General features: G+C 41.9%; 2 protein-coding genes and 1 long non-coding RNA gene across 4 annotated transcripts; 2 read left to right on the top strand and 1 right to left on the bottom strand.

Annotated features, from left to right (window-relative positions):
- Positions 1 to 89: 89 nt before the first annotated feature.
- Positions 90 to 11,197, top strand: usp8 (ubiquitin specific peptidase 8). Of its 2 annotated transcripts, none has more exons than XM_056383938.1 (19): positions 90 to 179; positions 883 to 1,063; positions 1,611 to 1,755; positions 1,872 to 1,957; positions 2,108 to 2,249; positions 2,940 to 2,982; positions 3,150 to 3,321; positions 3,540 to 3,702; positions 3,792 to 3,933; positions 4,414 to 4,691; positions 4,786 to 5,298; positions 5,928 to 6,002; positions 6,191 to 6,489; positions 6,869 to 7,090; positions 7,184 to 7,394; positions 8,602 to 8,838; positions 8,976 to 9,118; positions 9,252 to 9,384; positions 9,584 to 11,197. In XM_056383938.1, the coding sequence occupies exons 2-19, from the start codon at positions 960 to 962 to the stop codon at positions 9,740 to 9,742; spliced, it is 3,267 nt and encodes a 1,088-aa protein (XP_056239913.1). In that variant the 5' UTR covers positions 90 to 179; positions 883 to 959; the 3' UTR covers positions 9,743 to 11,197. The 2 variants fall into 2 exon arrangements, with proteins under 2 accessions (XP_056239913.1, XP_056239904.1); XM_056383929.1 differs by having other exon boundaries at positions 7,184 to 7,397.
- On the bottom strand, positions 10,806 to 16,232 carry LOC130174264 (ubiquitin carboxyl-terminal hydrolase 2-like). The gene is made up of 7 exons (XM_056383954.1): positions 14,714 to 16,232; positions 14,089 to 14,301; positions 13,807 to 14,002; positions 13,465 to 13,689; positions 13,171 to 13,313; positions 12,258 to 12,393; positions 10,806 to 11,785 (listed from the first exon to the last, which is right to left on the bottom strand). Exons 1-7 carry the CDS (start codon positions 15,967 to 15,969, stop codon positions 11,597 to 11,599), a joined length of 2,358 nt encoding a protein of 785 aa, XP_056239929.1. The 5' UTR covers positions 15,970 to 16,232; the 3' UTR covers positions 10,806 to 11,596.
- On the top strand, positions 13,226 to 18,070 carry LOC130174287 (uncharacterized). The gene is made up of 3 exons (XR_008828568.1): positions 13,226 to 13,339; positions 16,636 to 16,810; positions 17,965 to 18,070. It is a non-coding gene; the product is annotated as an uncharacterized LOC130174287 (long non-coding RNA).
- Positions 18,071 to 18,359: the final 289 nt, after the last annotated feature.

The raw sequence follows: 18,359 nt of genomic DNA, 5'->3' as shown, positions 1-18,359 counted from the left end.
CAGGCAGAGAAAGTGGTAAGTGAAGTGTAAAGTGACCTCCAGAAGGTGGCAGTAATGCAACATTAAGGATTGCAGCTGCAGCCAAATCTCACAAACGAAGAAGAGGAGGAGGCGGAACAAGAAATCAGGAACCAGCTGTCAAAAAAGTAGCTGAAGTGTAATCAACGGATCAGTGAGAGGTAATTTTTTATAAATTGACGTTATCTTATCAAACAGTTGGCCACTATTTGTGAATCGGCATGACTTCCAGAGGATAATCTCTTTACTGGCGAACGTGATTATAGCCGTGACTACCGGTGCTGTAGTTGAGTAGCCTACAGTAGCTAACCCAACGCTTAACTGCGTGAGCTTAGAGCCTAGCATGCTAACTAACGTAGGTAGATTGCTACAAAGCTAAGTTAACATTTAATTAGCTTAATGGTGTTTATTTGAATAAATTTTGCTGTAAGAATTCAGTCTAGTAAACAGTTAGCTGACCGGCTGCCATCTAGTCAAGACTAACGTTAGCAAGAAAACTATTTAACGTTGTTGTCGTCATTGTTGACAAATCCTGCGCCAGCTAACTACAACCACAAGCTAACTAATGTTGGCTAATGCGCTAACACTGGGAGCTACTAAGTTGAATGTAACTTATTGACACCATGTCAAGTTTTTAGCTTAACGTATTATACTTCTACTAGTTTGGAAATACTACATGACAGGTAAAGATAAGTGTAAACTCAATTCGTTTAACTGATATCTCGCTTAGACGTCACTCATAAAAGGGGAAGCTAAACAGTAATTTCAATGTTAATGCTAACGTTGTTCAATACATGTTATTGGAGCAGGAGCAGCTGGATGTTTTTGGAAGCAGCGTGTGCTCACTTTATTTTGCTGTCATAGACATTTTTCCAGAGATGTCCAGAGCTTGTTTACAGCACTGACTGGTTGCCTGCCTGTAACTGAACACACCCGCGAAGATGCCTGCAGTGTCCACCGGGGTCAAAGAGCTGTATCTGTCTACATCTCTGGGAGACCTCAATAAAAAGGCTGAAATTAAGCCAGACAAGACAAGCACCAGAAGGTAGTCCTAGATTTCATGTTTCCCATTATAGTTTAGTCTACAAAACACCAAAACATTGTGAAAAATGCCCCTCATAGTTTCTTCAAATGTCTCGTTTTGTCCAACCAACCCAAAGATGTTCAGAAGAAAAGCATTAAATCAACACATTTGAGAAGCTGAAATTTGAAAAGTTTGGCATTTGTTACTAGTCATGCCCAACAAATGACTAAAACTAATGATTGTTTATCAAGAATAGTTGCAGATTATTTTTCTGTTGATTGACTAATCGATTAGTTGACTAATCGCGTCAGCTCTCTTTGGGTTTTATATCTAGTGGTATCAACCCAGGATGGTATATGTGACTTAATAATGTGACGACAGTGATATAATTAATCAAAAGCCATTTAGAACACACTCATAATAAAGAAGAAGTGTTTATTTGTATCTGCTCTTCTAGCATCATGAAGTCAGGAGAAAGAGATAGGGATAACATCCAATAAAGGTCCTCAGTCAAAAGTGAACCAAGAAATGGTTTTGAAAATATTTTATTTATTTTGCTGAGTTGCAGCTATGTTCAGAGTGCCTGCAAAATCTTCAAGGCGGCAGAGGAGTGTCGTCTGGACAGAGATGAGGAAAAGGCTTATGTACTGTACATGAAGTATTTAACAGTCTATGACATCATCAAGAAAAGACCAGAATTCAAGCAGCAACCGGTAAAGTTAATAATTGCAAAACTGTAACTTCTTTCTGAGTATTTTTATTACCAAACTAAAGATATAGTGGAAATGTGCCTATTTTAAATAACTATTTTCTATTTAAATGAATAAAGGAGTATTACATGACCATGCTTGGGCCAACCAGCTTTAAGAAAGCCATTGAAGAAGCAGAGAAGCTTTCTGAAAGCCTTAAACTCAGGTTAGATGCTTTGCCTGTCTTCAATTGTACACACTGAATACACATTGTTGATGCATGACTTGCCCATGAATATATGACATCAGAACAGAATAGAAGTATGTTATTGCATTTTTTCTGTTTTACTCAGCTAATCTTTACATTTCTTAACAGGTATGAGGAAGTTGAGGTTCGAAAAAAGCTTGAGGAGAAGGAAAGACAAGAGGAGAAGAAAAGAAGGGAAGAAATAACAGAGAAAGCTGGTGGGCGAGCCTCTCCAAAAGCATCATCGGCAAACAAGAAGGACAGCAAAAAGGTAGAAACAACAAGTAATGCATATACTGTCATGGTATCTGTGTATTAACACACATTCATGTGTGGCAGACACTTAATTACAATGAAACGTACCACAGTATGAGTATATGTACATACTATGTACAAATAATTTGGGTGGTTGAATTGAATTTAGGCCAAGTACAGTGATTATTGTCCCTTTTTAAATTGAGGCATAGTTAAAACACCAGCCCATTTAATAGTCAAGTAGAACAGTCAGGATTATGTAAACGCAATCATAAATTGGGTCACCCTCACAAAAGACCTGACCTATAGCTGAGAATAAATTAGAAGTTTTTCAAGAGGATATTAGGCTGTAGTTTCAGCCGAGTAAAACTTTTACCACGTTTGTGTGCTTTTTGGGAAAACTGTATCAGCTTAAAACAATCATACCTTTTCTTGTAATCTAAATGAGCATGGCTGGGTTTTATATGAATTTATACCCACTGAATTTCAACACTTTAAAGTCTGTAGTTACCAGTAACACTAACAACAGTACTAGATTGATAAGCAAATATTTGAATGGCACTTTTGTAAGTAATGGTATTCTCTTCTCATTGAAAGTTATTTTATGTAAGGAGAAGATAACCCAAATGGAATCATTCAAATCAATATTGTTCATGTATTAACAAGATGATTGATTCAGCACCTATTTTTCATGTTTGTATGTCAGGTAAAAGGAGAGCAGAATGAACTGAAGAATGCAACCTCAAAAGGTAAACAGAATAACCCCAAAGTAATCTGATTCACCTGTATAATGAAAATCATTCTGTAGTATAAACTGAGTCATTTGCTGCCATTATGTTTAGTCCTTAACCCAAAGAAGTGTTTTGCAAACAGTTTTTACAGTTTTTGTGTTGATTTAATGACCTTTATCTGATAGCTGCTGTGCCAGCTGGTGGAATCACAGCTGAGAAACTTTTCCACATGATGAAGGACCAGACGATTACAATAATTGTTATGGATGCACGCAGCCACAGGGACTTTGAGGAGTCCCACATTCAGGTCCCAGCCACGACGTGCATCAGTGTGCCTGAGGAGGCCATTAGCCCAGGGTGAGAATGGGGTTTGGACAAACGGCTTCATACCGGTTTGCTTCATCTGACACTGCATTTGTAACCTGTTGATAACATGTATTAATGTTTTATCTTATTTCCTTTTGTTAACTTATTTTTCTGTTCACTCTGCTTGTGTCATGAACTATCAAACGATTAAAGAAAAAGTGTCAACTTCTAAGCCTGACCTTCTGATCTGGATTGTCATGACTTTTCAGAATCACTGTGAATCAAATCGAGACAAAGCTACCAGATGTGTCCAAAGAGCACTGGAGGCGGCGGGGATTTGTGGACTATATAGTGCTGCTGGACTGGCTCAGTTCAGTCACTGACCTTACACTGGGTACCACCTTGCAGAGCCTCAAAGACGCCCTCTATAAGGTAAATGGAGAGGTGGGCTGGCATTTGTGCTCTTGCTTATGTGTGACTCTTTCCTGTAAGGTACAATAATGTGTTTGCACACTCAACAGTGGGACAGCATGACCATCCTGCGTAGTGAGCCGCTGGTGCTAGAGGGTGGCTATGAGAACTGGCTGTTGTTTTACCCCATGTACACAACCAACGCTAAAGTTCGGGCCCCCAGGCAGAATATTATCAGCACCCTCCCTCAGTGTGAGTATCACTATCACACCTGCACAACATACACGTTACAGGTTTGGCACGCTGTATTTATCAGGCCCTGGTCAGCAGCAGTACTAATGCACCTGCATACAAAAATTATGTCATTTTAGGAATTTATGAAAGCAAGTAAATAAAAAATTTTGATATATTTTTTGGGCATGGATGTTATCAAAATTTCATACCTTAGGCTTTTCAGATTCACCAAAAGTATTTACTGTATTTCTGAACCTCATGTCCCACACTATGCTTGTGTTTTTTGTTACTGATCCTGTCTTTCACCTTAAAAACTGTATTTGCAAATGAACGTTTGCGTTTACTATACTTTGGCAAAGACAGTTGAAATGGCTCTTAGATGAAATGCTCCTAAAAGAATGTGAATATCGTATCACCTATCGAATGTCACCAGAAGTTTTAGTCTTCTGAGAAATGATTCTTCCTTATATTTATGTATTTTTTTAATGTATTTAACAGTGAACTTCAGCTACCCATCCCTAGAGGAACCAAAGCCTCCGACCCCACCTCAACCTGAGCCTGAGGTCACACCTGAGCCTCAGGAACCCTCAGTTCCTGTGCTGGTGAATGGGGTGACACCAGCTGACCCCCCCACATCTAAAACTTCCATGGTTACTGACAGGTTGCCAGACACTGTTGACTCCCCGGTTAAAGTGTCCACAAATTCTGGTCTAGACCTTAGTAAGAGGGGCCCTGCAGGAGGCACATCACCTGCAACAGCCAAGACCACACCACAGGTATTGTATCAACCTTGATAACTATTAAACCTTTTGGAGAATACAAAATATTTGTGTCTAAATATCACTCATGTTTTCACTCTTGTTCTCCCAGTTTGACCGTGCCAAGAAACCGTCTGTCTGGGTGTCAGATGAGTCTAAGCCTAGCCAAAACGGTTCAGCGAAAGACTCCACCCAGAATGGCCCATTTGTCCCTGACCGCTCAGCCAAACCATCCTTCGTACCCAACACTTCTTTGTCTAAAGAAGAACAAAGTCAGATACACTCAGAGGCGGTGGCAGTGATGGGGAAGGCAAGGCAAGAGCAGGAAAAACGCATCCAGGAGCGTCGTTTAGAGGAGGAGAGGGAGGAAAGGGAACAGAAGGAGAAGGAGCTGAAAGAGAGGCTAGAAAGAGAGGAAAGCGAGAAGAGAAAGAAGGAAGAAGAGGAGGTAGGACGTCAGGAGAAAAAGAGACTGGAAAGGCAGAAAGCAGAAGAAGAGGAAGACAAAGAGAACAGGTCGTGGGAAGAGAAAGAGAGGAGGGGGAAAGAGCAGAACTCGGACACACCCTCGAAGAGTATGTCTCTGGATTCCCCTGCTCCCAACCATATTGTTAACGAAATTAAGGTGAGTCCTTTTCTGTCGGTGTTTGTTCATTAGAGACATTTACAACGTAGTGTCTCAGATCTGTGGATAAAAAGGAACTTGTGGAATCGTTTTACATTCATGACAATGAGATCACAACGTCGATATCAGTGAATTAAGTTTCCATTACTAATATAGATGCACATTGACCACAGTTGGGCAGTATCAGCTGAGGTCAGGAGACCAAAGTCGGCTCAAAGGCATTTACCCATTCAGAGTGAATGCCAACCTGTGTTAACGTGACACTGTCAGTGTGAGGAGTATATGACCCAAACCCAAACTTGATAGTTAAATGCAACAACAACAACATATGAAATTTAAATCTGTGCTTGTGAAGAAAATACTGGAGAGACAAGTTAGTGTTGTAGACATTCTCAGGTTTGCTGATTTCAGCAGTTATCTTTATTTATCTATTCCAATCAGAATTTCCATTATCAGCAAGGATGATTGTTATATGAGTCGTTCAGTTTTATTGGTGAAGAATGTCAGACTGTCGATTACATTTGACTTCAGAAATGATTCCTTTTACCCTTACCATGAAACTCGCTCATGATTAATTTCTGTAGCATACCTTTAAGTGAAGTCCGTGTGACTGTGTGTTTATTTCACAGAGGGAGCCCTTGACCAGAGCAAGGAGTGAGGAGATGGGTAGGAGTGTACCAGGCCTTCCAGACGGTTGGATGAAGGTATCTGATGTTTAAACCTGAAATATGTTGAGTCATTTGGAGTCATCGAAGATGAAAGTTTAATTAAAAAAAAAAAAAAAAAAAAAGCTTACGTTTTAATTGAGAAGCAATTACTTCCTTATGCCCGATTGTTAGTTTTCGTCTAATGTTCTCTTTCTTTTCATGCTTACCCCTCCATTTTTGGCTAGTTCCTTGACACAGTGACAGGGACCTACCGATACTACCATTCCCCAACCAACCGGGTCCACCTGTATCCTCCTGAGGTCACTGTTCCACAGACCCCACCCTCCACACCACCAACAGTTAAACAGAAACCAACACGACCAGCTGAGCCAGACGCCAACCGTGAACGTGAGCGGGAACAGTCTAAACTGAAACGCTCCTACTCCTCCCCTGATATCAGCCAGGACCTGAGAGAGGAGGCCCAGAAGAAGGCCACTGCCCCGACCACCGCCGCCGTCATACCAACCATCAACAGAGAAACCAAGTATGGCACACACATGTTTTATCATACATGTTTTCTGTTTTTTTATCTCTAATTTTTTACAATCAACAACAACAGTAATATGTAATCTAGGTGTCAAAACATTCACTTTTTCACCAGCCAGATTTAGATTAGATTTAATTGAGATACATGCAGTATTTTTATATGCACTTCACTGGATCAATGATTACTGAATTCAGCCCCAAGTCTGTTCCAGGATTTTCCAGCCACTATGATAAGTGGACAATGTCCTGCATCTGGCACCTTGTGATAATCTAGCTGCACTGTACTCCTTCGGATATATTACACAATGTATTTCCTTTGGTCTTATCTCTGCAGATACCAGTCTGGTATTTTCTAATTGTGCTCCTCTGTTCTCTAGACCTGCCACTGCTAAAGTCTATTCTAAAGTGGAGATTGTGCGGCCTTCAGCTGCCAAAATTCGCAACCTGAATCCTACATTTGGAGGTCTGGGTGCATCACTGACTGGCCTTCGTAACCTGGGAAACACATGCTACATGAACTCCATCTTGCAGTGTCTGTGTAACACTCCAGCCATGGCTGAATACTTCAACAATAATTACTACCTTGAGGACATCAACAGGTCAGCCCCCAGATAAGTTGAATTACTTTCCATGTAGGATCATATCTGAGGGGAACATGGAGCATATCTTTCTCTGTTCTCTTCCTCTGCCAGGTACAACGTTCTTGGTCATAAAGGGGAAGTGGCAGAGGAGTTTGGTGTGATCATGAAAGCGCTTTGGGGCGGTCTGTACAAGTGCATCAGTCCGCGTGACTTCAAGATCACCATAGGCAAGATCAACGACCAGTTTGCTGACTATGACCAGCAAGACTCCCAGGAGCTGCTGCTGTTCCTCATGGATGGACTCCATGAGGACCTCAACAAGGTAGTGCGCACACTTGTTTGATGCAACTCAAGCACATAATCACCGTAAACTTTGTGTGGCATAAACTAAACTCCTCACAAGATTTCCATATCTGCTAGGAGCAAAAGAAACAGAACATTTGAAAAGAAATATTAACATCTAAATATGCTAGAAACATTCAGTAACTTATTCCTTTCAGCCATGGCTTTCTAAGGCTTGCTTTCTACTACCCCTGTATATTGTTGCACATTTGCCTGTTTACAATAAAAACAGTCTTTTATTATTTTCCTTCTTTCTGTTTTTTTCACTGGGTTTCATTTTGATGGCAAATTAGAGAGTAAGTAAATAGCTGTGTGTCGTTGGTCCTCCTGCAGCAGTGTGAGTGTGGTGTGTCTGCATCTGTCTGGTCTGATGCTCTGTCAGAACCTCTGTGCATGTAGACCCAAGACATGCCTCATTGCCTGTATTGACTGATTTTTACTGGCTTCATGTGCATTGGAATGGGGGAAAAGAAATAGGTTAATTTGTAAACAAAAGACAGAAAAGGACCATTTCCTAGCTTGATATTTACTTTGTTTTGTTTTTTTAAACTTGCTAAAACATCAACACCACACCTGATTGTTTTCCAAAGACAATTTTGTAGGGAAGGCCATTGATAAGCTGTCAGAGAATAAGAACAGGGTGCACTGTCTCCACCTGGGGTTGAGTTGGAGTAGTACATCCACCCCATCTTTTATATTTAAAGGATGAGGTGCCAGTTAGGGTGTAACAGCTGATGATGTGCATTTCATCATGACACACTCTCCATCTCATCACTTCCCTTTTGTGTGATGTTCAGCCCTGTCTGCCATCCGGCTGGCCCCGTCCCAGTCCACTTTGTTTCTCCAGGCTAATTGATAATTCAGTCTGACTAATTAATGAGATATTAATTAGCAAGTGTTAACCTGCATCTCGTATCCTCCTGCCTATTTTACTGAGACTAAAGTGGCTGAACTGCATGCTAATGAAGGGGAAAGAGATCAGAATGGTGTTGAATACAAAGTTTGTTACGTCAAAATTCGGTCTGTTTTTCCACTTCTAAATGCAATACTATTAGTATGGCCAGTATATTCTGTATCTGCCATCAGTCACTGACCTTTATTGCGATCACGAAGGGAGGTTTTACTTGCATCTAAAGCTGCAGTTGTTCCTGTTTACCATCATGTTGTTTTTCCCTCTGTGCTGTCAGGCGGACAACAGGAAGCGGTACAAGGAGGAGGAAAATGACCATCTGGATGATCAGACAGCAGCTGACCTGGCCTGGAGCAAACACAAGCTGCTGAACGAGTCCATCATCGTAGCACTGTTCCAGGGCCAGTTCAAGTCCACCGTGCAGTGTCTGACCTGCCATCGCAAGTCCCGGACATTTGAGACCTTTATGTACCTGTCGCTGCCTCTGGCCTCCACCAGCAAGTGCTCCCTGCAGGTCAGTCAGACATTAAATTCAGAAATACCCAAATTCAGGTTAAATCCTTTACCAAGGTCTTCATTTTTGTTGAGCAGTGAAAAACATTTGAAAAACATTTGCTTTGTAATATTATAATGTTTGCTGCTTCTTGGCAGGATTGTCTGAGGCTGTTCTCCAAGGAAGAGAGGTTAACCGACAACAACAAGGTGTTCTGCAGACACTGCAAGGCCCACAGAGATTCCACCAAGAAACTGGAGATCTGGAAAGTCCCACCCATTCTCCTGGTGCACTTAAAACGGTCTGTAGAGATTTAAACCTATTTTTATTTAAATTTTTACTTAAAAATTTTACTTCTGGCTGATATTTCTTGACCCTTTTCTTAGTGTTACCATATTGACTCACCTTTTCTCTAACTGGTGTTATTTCTGCAGATTCTCCTATGAGGGTAGGTGGAAGCAGAAGCTGCAGACATCTGTAGACTTCCCTCTAGACAGTCTGGACCTGGCGCAATATGTCATCGGACCCAAGCAGAGCCTGAAGAGATACAGCCTTTATGGAGTTTCTGTAAGTAGAAGTGAAAGTCAATTCTATTGGAAAGAGGCCAAGAGACTTCAGTCTTATCTCGTACATCCTCCATGAACCAAAATGCAATAACTAAAATATGTACTGAAGAATACAAACTTTAGAGGACAAGAGGTGCAGACAATTAAATATGATTATCTAGCTGTTAAGAAAACTTAACTTTCTTCTCTTCCACTACCAGAACCACTATGGGGGTTTAGATGGCGGCCATTACACAGCGTACTGTAAGAACGGCGTCAAACAGCGCTGGTACAAGTTTGATGACCACGAGGTGTCTGAAATCTCCACCTCCTCCGTCAAGTCCTCCGCAGCATACATCCTGTTTTACTCCACCCTGTGATGGAGCTGTAGGACATGAAGAGAGAACACTACACCAGAGCGTCAGTGCTCAAGCCTAGAGGTTGTCTTTTTTTTTTTTTTCTTTTTAAAATCACAACTGAGGACCTGGTGCACGTAGTTGCGGATTAACTAGTCGTGTGTGCACGCGAGGACGTACTCGAGCGAGTGGCCGCCAGATGCGGTCTGTTCCAGATCGGCAAATGGTGCAGACACACTGTGCAATGCTTCAGCTACTAGAGGACCCTATAGCTGTTAAAACATGCTGTCTGTTCATATTACTGATCATCTAGAGACTAAAAAGATGCTCCTTTTGACTTCTATACCTTGGTGGTCGTGTTGTAGGGCTGACAGCTGGTTCCGATGCTCTTCACTCTCTTTTCTGTTGCACTCAGTGTGGATGGCCGCATTGCAGAACCGATCTCCAGCTTTCTTGTACTGTGTATACACCAGGGCTAACAGTTAGATGGCATGTACATACTTACCAATGCTGATGTTGCACAAAAAATGTAAATACTCGAGGGCAAGGTGAATATCTGTTAAGTGACCAAATTATTTTTTTCATTGAAAGTAGCAGCCATCATAGTATCACCATATTCATAAAGACAAACTAAGTGTTTTAGGGGTTTAACTCTATAGCCTTCTGATGATTGACAGGATCTCAAAGGGGATTGAAGAGACTGTGAGTGTTGAATTTTTCATTCTCGGGAGTTGAGATTGTTGCTTGTTCATATTAGCCATCTTCTTGCACTCACACAATATGCAATCAGTTTAAGTTGATTAGGTAGAACACATTGTTTAACAGCAGACATTAATCCGCGACTGAGAATGCTTTAAGACAATACTGATGCTGAGAGCTTGTCCGTCTTACTCGGTCCAGCCAGTGACGGAAAAACCTACCTGCTTCTATAAAGTTTGTTGTACAATTTATTCTCAATTTAAACATACTTAACTCTTTACATTATGATATTCAAACGCAAGAACTATTTAGAGGAAATATTAATGGGATACGTTGGCATCTTCCTTGGCTTACACCAGTGATGCTGGTTTTGAAGTATCGTTTGTAGGAGGTTGGATTCTGATTTATTGTGATTTACTGTGTTTAGTACAGACCCAGAAGAATATGAAGACATGAGAAATTGACCTTATTCACTTATACGAGTGCATTAGCGTCAACATTTGCTGCCTGACTGACTGACTGACCGACCGACTGACTGACAAGAGCAAGCACAGATTATAGTGATATTTTTTCTGAACGGACCAGAAATCTGAGGAGGCAGAATTTGACTCTACTTCCTGACTACAGTTTTATTGCCTAGCATGAGATCATAATGTTTTCTTTTTACTTGTACATGTTGATTTTATTTCTTATTGCTCTAAAAAAATTTGTTTCAGATATAATGATTATATTAACCTCAAACAACTCATATGACTATTTATTAAAACTGCTTCAAATTAGTGTTTGTCTGTGTGTGAATGAGCATTTCAAGATATTTTCAGCAAGTGTTCAGTGTTGCCACAAACAACGGTGACATCCTGAATGAAGCCCTGGTCCATTCATCGTCTTATGTCCCTGCGTTAAGTGACAATACAGAATACAAATATTACACATAGTCGTTTGGCCATAATGGTAGCACACCAAGCAATGGTAGTACTTGTAATTTATTTGAAGTACAAGTATGGAGAAGCCAGCAGACGAACAAGCGTCACAGACGTTTCCTGGATACAGGTCTACTGATGAGGAGCAGACTCGAAGACAGTTTAAATTAGCATTAATTAAGATGGGGGAGATAAATAAGGGAAATGGACGGGGGAGTTGCAAAGTCCCCTAATGGGTTTGGTCTGTTGGATGTAGACCTCAGAGTCCATGGATCTTTGGCTTTTGGAAACGCTTGCGGCTGTAGAGCAACAAGTATGCATTTGGAGATTGCACAAGACTGTCCTGGACCTCTCTGACCACTGAGTCGTCAAAACAGTGCCAGGTCTGGGTCAAGGCGTTGTGGCACAGAGCTGTATAATGACCCATGTTCAGGTGACCTGCATGGTTCTAGAGAATGAGAATGAGTTAATTTGCATTAAAAAATCCCCCAGGCAGATAGAAATCAGAAACAGTGACAAGGTCAAAACGCCATTGCTTAATGTTTTAGCTAGTGCTTTACACAGTCTGGACTTTAAATGTACCCATTATATAAAAAAACAAATCAAGGCGTGACATAATGCCATCCTAAAATAATATGAAAATAAAGGGGAATGAGTTACTACATAACAAAACAAATCCAAACTGTCATAGAAAACAACTGCTACTCATGATTAACTCATGACAGACTGTATTTTTGGCCTAAGGCTGTTACATGTGCACATCTTACTTCAACATCTACCTACCAACAGCTTCCAGATTTGAAGTAATCAGTGGTTATTGGCTGACAGAAATTACTGCTGTCAAAACTGCCATCGATTCAACAAATAATTTAGCAACTACAGTTCCTAATATATTTGTGTGAGCATGTCTCTTTACTCACCACAACAGCATATAGGCGGTATGAAGAATATGAAGTGTTTTGTACTGAGCTGGATAGAAACGGGCTGAGGTCGAGCCTCATGGAGAACGCAACATTGCTCCTCAGTTTCACCTGGTTCTTCCCCTTACAACCAAACCTACAGTGGAGAGTTCATTGATTTTAAGACGATGTCATTGGTTTACAGCTACCACACAACATGAGCTCTCAAATATCTCCAGGGTATTTAGATGTTGTAGCTTTTCATAATAGAATACATAACTCATATTGGTGCATAAAGAATGCATGACTTGTTGAATGAATGCATTCATGTACATGTTATTTATAGTGAAGATCTGGCACAGTAAACATGAACTCACAGTTGAGGCATCCATTAAATAAAAGGTTGGCGGTGTCATGACACTTTTCTAAGGCATGTAATGTTATTTGTGAGTGCATAAATAAGTACCAAATGGAGATTATCTTACATGCAAACTAGAAGTTGATCGCTGATAAGAACAGAGCAAAATCCCCCTAGCAGTTTGCAATGAACTGTCTTGTTTCTGATTAGTGATGATTATATTAGACACTACTGTTAACTGCTGTTGTCTAGGTCAAGAATGATCTTTCAAACTAAACCTTTTAGCGAACAAGGACTAAAACTCCTTAAACTGCTTCGAATAAAATGGAAATTTGAACATCTACGTTCTGTGGCAACTGGGCAAAATTCACCTGCTTATGAAGATCATGTGACACGATCGAAAGCACCAGACCAGATGTTAAGTGGACTTTTAGGTGAGATTGCTTTATCAGCGACGTTTATGTATATTACAGATTTATGTCTCATACATTCATTCAGCATAACTAAAGAAAGACAAGAACTTAAAGCCTCACGATCAAGTGTTGCCTTAACATATGATGCTATGTCTCTACCCACCGTTTCAGGTGCAGCATCAGGATCTCAGGCGGTTTGTCCAAACAAGTCAGGACGGCCGTTTCTCTCCTCAGCCCGCACACTGAACACAGCATCTGCTCTGCCCCCGTCAGGATAGTCTGCTCGAAGAAGAGCGACAGGCAATCCTGCTCAACAAAGAGACAGAAGGAAGGTGAGAAAGCAGGGAACGGTAAGGCCAAGACCACCAATATTTAGAATATGACATGCATACAGTCTGGATGATATTTTAGTGGTGCTAAACGGGAACTGCAAACAACTGCAGCTGTTAAAAGGTACCTGAATGGAGCACTTAATGATGTCTGTTGGAATTGGTAAAGACAGTACAGTGAAGGCCTGTGTGCTGTGTCCCTGAAGTTTGCAGTGCATGCAGAGGGTCATGTAGCTCAGCTGGCCCTCAAACAGATGTGAGACAATGGTAGAGTCAATCGCTGCGGCGGCACAGTTTCTATTTTGGTCTTGTCTCGGCCGTCGTATGGAGGATCGCATCTGTTGCTTTGCGACCTTGTAAACACACACGCACACATGCACACACAGATTTAATCTCTCTGTAACCGTGTGGATTTACCACAGAGAGATACATGGTGAGTGACAGTGCAGACTTGACGGATTTCAACGCACTTTTTTGAGGTTGTCATGAAGTGCATTGAGGAGCAAGAGCAGCAGTTCCTGGGCGTCTTGCTGGGAGTAGTTGTTGAACTGGGGGAGGATGGAGCACAGCACTGATCTGGCCTCCACAGGGGCGCAACTGGAGCTCCTTCCCAGCCACATCTCCTCCAGCAGGCGGACAAACGCCTCAGCCACCCGGCATTTAGACCTGCATGAGCAGAGGTTTAACCAGTGGGAAAACAGACTTGTCAACATTCAGTGGAGTCAGAAAGAGAAATGGTGGGTGGTCTTAACCTTGCCAGCTCCTTGCGAGTGTCCTGATTAAGGAGGTGCTCCACGAGGGGCACGGTAGAGCACAGACACTGCAACACAGCATTTAAGTAGCAGGAGTTTCCGGAGTTGTTCAAACCACACACTCCTGGTGTGTTCCACCCCTGCAGCCTCACTGCAGAGCTGCAGCCTCTTCTCTCACTCTCCATCGCCTCACCACAGCTGGTAATGTTTGCCCTGAGAGAGCAGTGACAGAACAGACCACATAACTATCTCTGATTTCTTCTGCAATCTCACACAATGTATACAGACACAACATTAAAAACAATGTAGGCTATTAATAGAGAGATTAACAGTACATACTGTACGTTGCTTCTTGTACAACTGTCTCTTAATTAAATGAAAAAAAAGTACAATATCCTGAGAGAATGTAAATCAATATTTAATTGGTTGAACATTCATACTGATCTTGCAATGAAATTAATTTAATTCAAATTAATGGAGTCCTCTGCAGTTGAAAATATTTTTATAGAGCGAATGCTTTTAAAAAAAGAAAGTTATCACTGTATACCTGTTTGGCTCGCCATCTAATATTGTGCAGACTATTATTCGCTCGAGTTGAAACACTATACGACACAGTAAGACTAACCTTTGTTTCAGAAGATTTGTTGAGCTTGTCTCTTGGTATGAACTGCTGTTTAGTCGTGGCAAAACAGGCACAGTGACACTGCTGTCCACGGCCAGCTGAGAGGCCAGAGTCCTGGTGAACTCTGTCAGGTGGACCTGCCTGCCTGAGCTCTGGCTCTGCAGAGTGTGGAGCACAAATGTGTTGATGCAAATCATGTGTAGTGCCACCCAGAAGCCCGACAGAAACACATCTACCACTGATCGTTTCAGGTCTGACAGAGGAAGTAGAGCAGGTCCGGTCCAGCCCTGCAGGTGGGCCACAAGTTGAGGCAATGAGTCCTCGGATGTCCGTCTCCGCTGATGTAGCTTGACTGGTGGACATGAAGATGACGTTGGGTCCGTGACTCGATTTTTAACAGTGGGAACAAAATTAATATTCACCCCGAAGCCAGAGAATATGTCCGTGAGTCTCCCCTCCATCCAGGCAGAGCTGTCCAGCTGAACCAGGTGTCTGTGGCTGCAGAAAGGTCTCAGCAGGTGTTCCACCACCTGCGCAACTACAGGTTTCCTACTCCGCCTCTGAAGCTGCTCTGGACAGTACAGATACATGTTACAGACAAACCCTGAGCTCAAGTCACAGAGGAGGGCAAGGTTGAGCGGGCAAGGACCCTGCTGGTAGGAAAGCTGGTATTTCTTCACAGCCAGGTTTTGTCCAGGTGTGTATAAGGCCTGGTAGCGCCTGGTTATGTGGCTACAGAAAGCAGAGAGAGCTTCCAACTTGTCTCCATCCTCCAGCCTGGTCAGAGACAGGAGGTTGGTCTGGAAGCTGTTTCTCTTCAGGACACCCTGCCACCCATCCAGTTTTAGGGTCAGCTCTGACCCAAAGCTGCAGTTGTCTCCTGCAGACAGCCCGTTCTGTAGGACTATAGAGAACCATGTTAATGCCTCGGCGTACTCCTCCTCAGAGAGGTCTGTGCTCTGCTCTCTGCTCTGGCTGTATGACGGGCGCTTGGCTCCCGCCTTCACACCAACAGCTCTCCTGATCAGTTCCCGGACAGCTCCTCTGTCCAGCACATCCAGCAGAAGCTCTCTGGCTGTATAGTAAACCTGGTAAGTGGGGCCGCTCTGAATCCTGGTGAGTGGCTTCACTTTTTTGGACTTGAAGATATTTGGTAAACAGAGGCTGTCCACCTGGGTATCTCTGAGCAGCTCATCCACTGGGTGGCACTCCTCTGACATCCAGGTGCACTCCTTCACTGACAAAGCCTTTGCCTTCATCTAAGTCTAGGAAAAAGTTAATAGTAAAAAAATAGTAAAGGCTTCTCTCACAACAGAGACCTCTGATCTGAGACCACTACGACATGGCTTAGAGATATGCCACAAAAAGACCTAATTACTTTGTGCCTGAAATTCTCCCCTGCAGCCTGTTTAGTTTAATGACTAAAGGAGAAGATACACAGCAGAACACAGTGCACTCGAGGTGTTTCTCTGATCCTATAGGGTGTCTGACAAACTGTGTGTACTGTCCATGCATGTATGTATGTGTGTGTGTTGATCTGCTCTCGGGTGAAACGCACACTAACACTCAGGAGAATCTGCTGTTGGAGAATATCACCAGGGATTCACTGTAGCCAGTCAACAGTATCTTGGCAACCTATAAACACAACACTGACCGTGGTGCAGCTTTGTTCATTTCATCTGTACGCGTGACTTTAGAGGCAAAGGACAGTTTGTTTCATGGTGTAACTATCAACCATTGTTTGAGGTCTCAACAATCTTTCATACTGTATATACTATATACTCATATATACTGTATATATATCTGGGTCTCTGTAGAATAATTTTTAGATGCAGATGCAGCAGCTTTTTACAAGTGACAAACCATAGAAACATCTAACAGTATTCTTTATCCTTTCTTTTTTCTGCCCACTCTGGTGTCTAAAGGTTCTGCAGAGCTCGTCATGTCCCCAAAATCCCACCCTTATTCCATGGAGGTGTCTCTAGCAGCCAGTAGGAGCCGCTAGTGCGGCAACAAGGACATGAGCTTGTCACCGTCTTCCCCAACCATGTGCACTGTGTTTTTTTTGGGGAATGCAGGATGAGGACTCTGCAGTGGAGGGTGAGTGACTTTTGTCCCAGCATCACCTTTACAGGATACATGTACATGATATCCCGGCATGTCTTGCTGTTGGAGTGGCCTACGACTCTGGAGCGTATTCCTAAAGGCGCAGTCTGTGATCTGAATGTAAATAAAAGGGCAGTCCCATCACCAACATTCAGATACGGCTTTAAAGCATGTTGTCAATAATCTCAAACTGATTATCGTGTGTTTTATCACATTGAGTAATACCAGACGACAGAATTTAGAAAACATCTGAGGTAATGACTGTTTTTGACCCAACACATTGGTATGCAAAGAAAAGAGTAACACAGGCATTTACACACAGGTGACAAATTTAAGGAAAAATCAAAAAAATGAATGGAGAAACGAGGGGTCACCAAATGGTTTGATTATTATTATGACCTTTACAGTCACCAAATCTGAACCCAAATGAACCAGATGAATGATTTTGGTCCGTCGCGTTAGACAGAGCTCTCCACCACCATCATCAAAACACCAAATGAGGGAATATCTCATTGGAAGAATGGTGTTCATTCCTCCAGCAGAGTTTAGAGACTTGTCGAATCAATACCAAGCAGCACTGAAGCTGTTCTGGTGCCACGTGAAAGCCCAACTCCTATCTAAGACACTTTATGTGGGTTTTTCGTTTCTTTTGTCACTCGTCTGTATTTTCAATTAATGTTAGTGGAAAGTCAAACAAACAACTTCTTTTAATCCATAAGACAAATTTAGTGAGCTCTCATAATATTAGTCTGAATATGAACAACAAAGTTGTTATCACTTCTGATCTACTAACAGTGTATCCTTTATGTGTCACCATCAAAAAGTCAGTCATTGATTTTGCTGGAGTGACATCAGACAAACTGTTATTCCATGTTTCGAGCTCTGAGAGACATTAGTGTATATTCAATAAAGCATAACAAAATGTCCCAGGACATGAAAATATCTTTCAAAGCTGATAGTCAGTAGTGTTTTCCTTTGTTTTCCTTTTCCCACAAACAAAAGATCATTTACTATTGGAAAATGAAAACAGGCCATTCTGACATCGTGGGTAAAAGTCAGGGAATTCTCTGCAGCTTCATAACTTGCAAAAATCTGGTTGGTTTTAGGTAGTGTTGTCTGTGATGACTTTCTTTCATTGTGTCCCACAGAAACCTTCAGTTAGTGGAGTTACACACATTCACTGAGCAGCACTGATGGACCTATCCAAGGTTAAGTCCCTTGCTCGAGGGCACGTCAGCAGTGGCAATGAAGGAAAGGTAAATGCAATTCACCTGCTTTCTCACACAGATTTATCAGTCTAAGAACTGGAGGTATATCTTTTAGGATTAACAGTCTCTCTAGCTATACCAACAGTTCATATTTGCCAGGCTGCAGATTCTTCCCAGGAAAGGAAGTTAAAACCACCACAACTTTATCACTTCCACATAGTAAGATGTCATCAAAACTACAATCATTAAAAAGTCATTCAAAAGTGAGTCACTTTACATGAATAATAAACCAGAGAGTCCACAGGAATGAATGTTAGTAAATCATTAACACAGAT

This window comes from Seriola aureovittata, chromosome 1, assembly GCF_021018895.1.
Source record: "Seriola aureovittata isolate HTS-2021-v1 ecotype China chromosome 1, ASM2101889v1, whole genome shotgun sequence".
Taxonomy (NCBI): domain Eukaryota; kingdom Metazoa; phylum Chordata; class Actinopteri; order Carangiformes; family Carangidae; genus Seriola; species Seriola aureovittata.
Note: the sequence above shows the minus strand (reverse complement) of the source record. Positions and strands in the feature narration are given on the sequence as shown.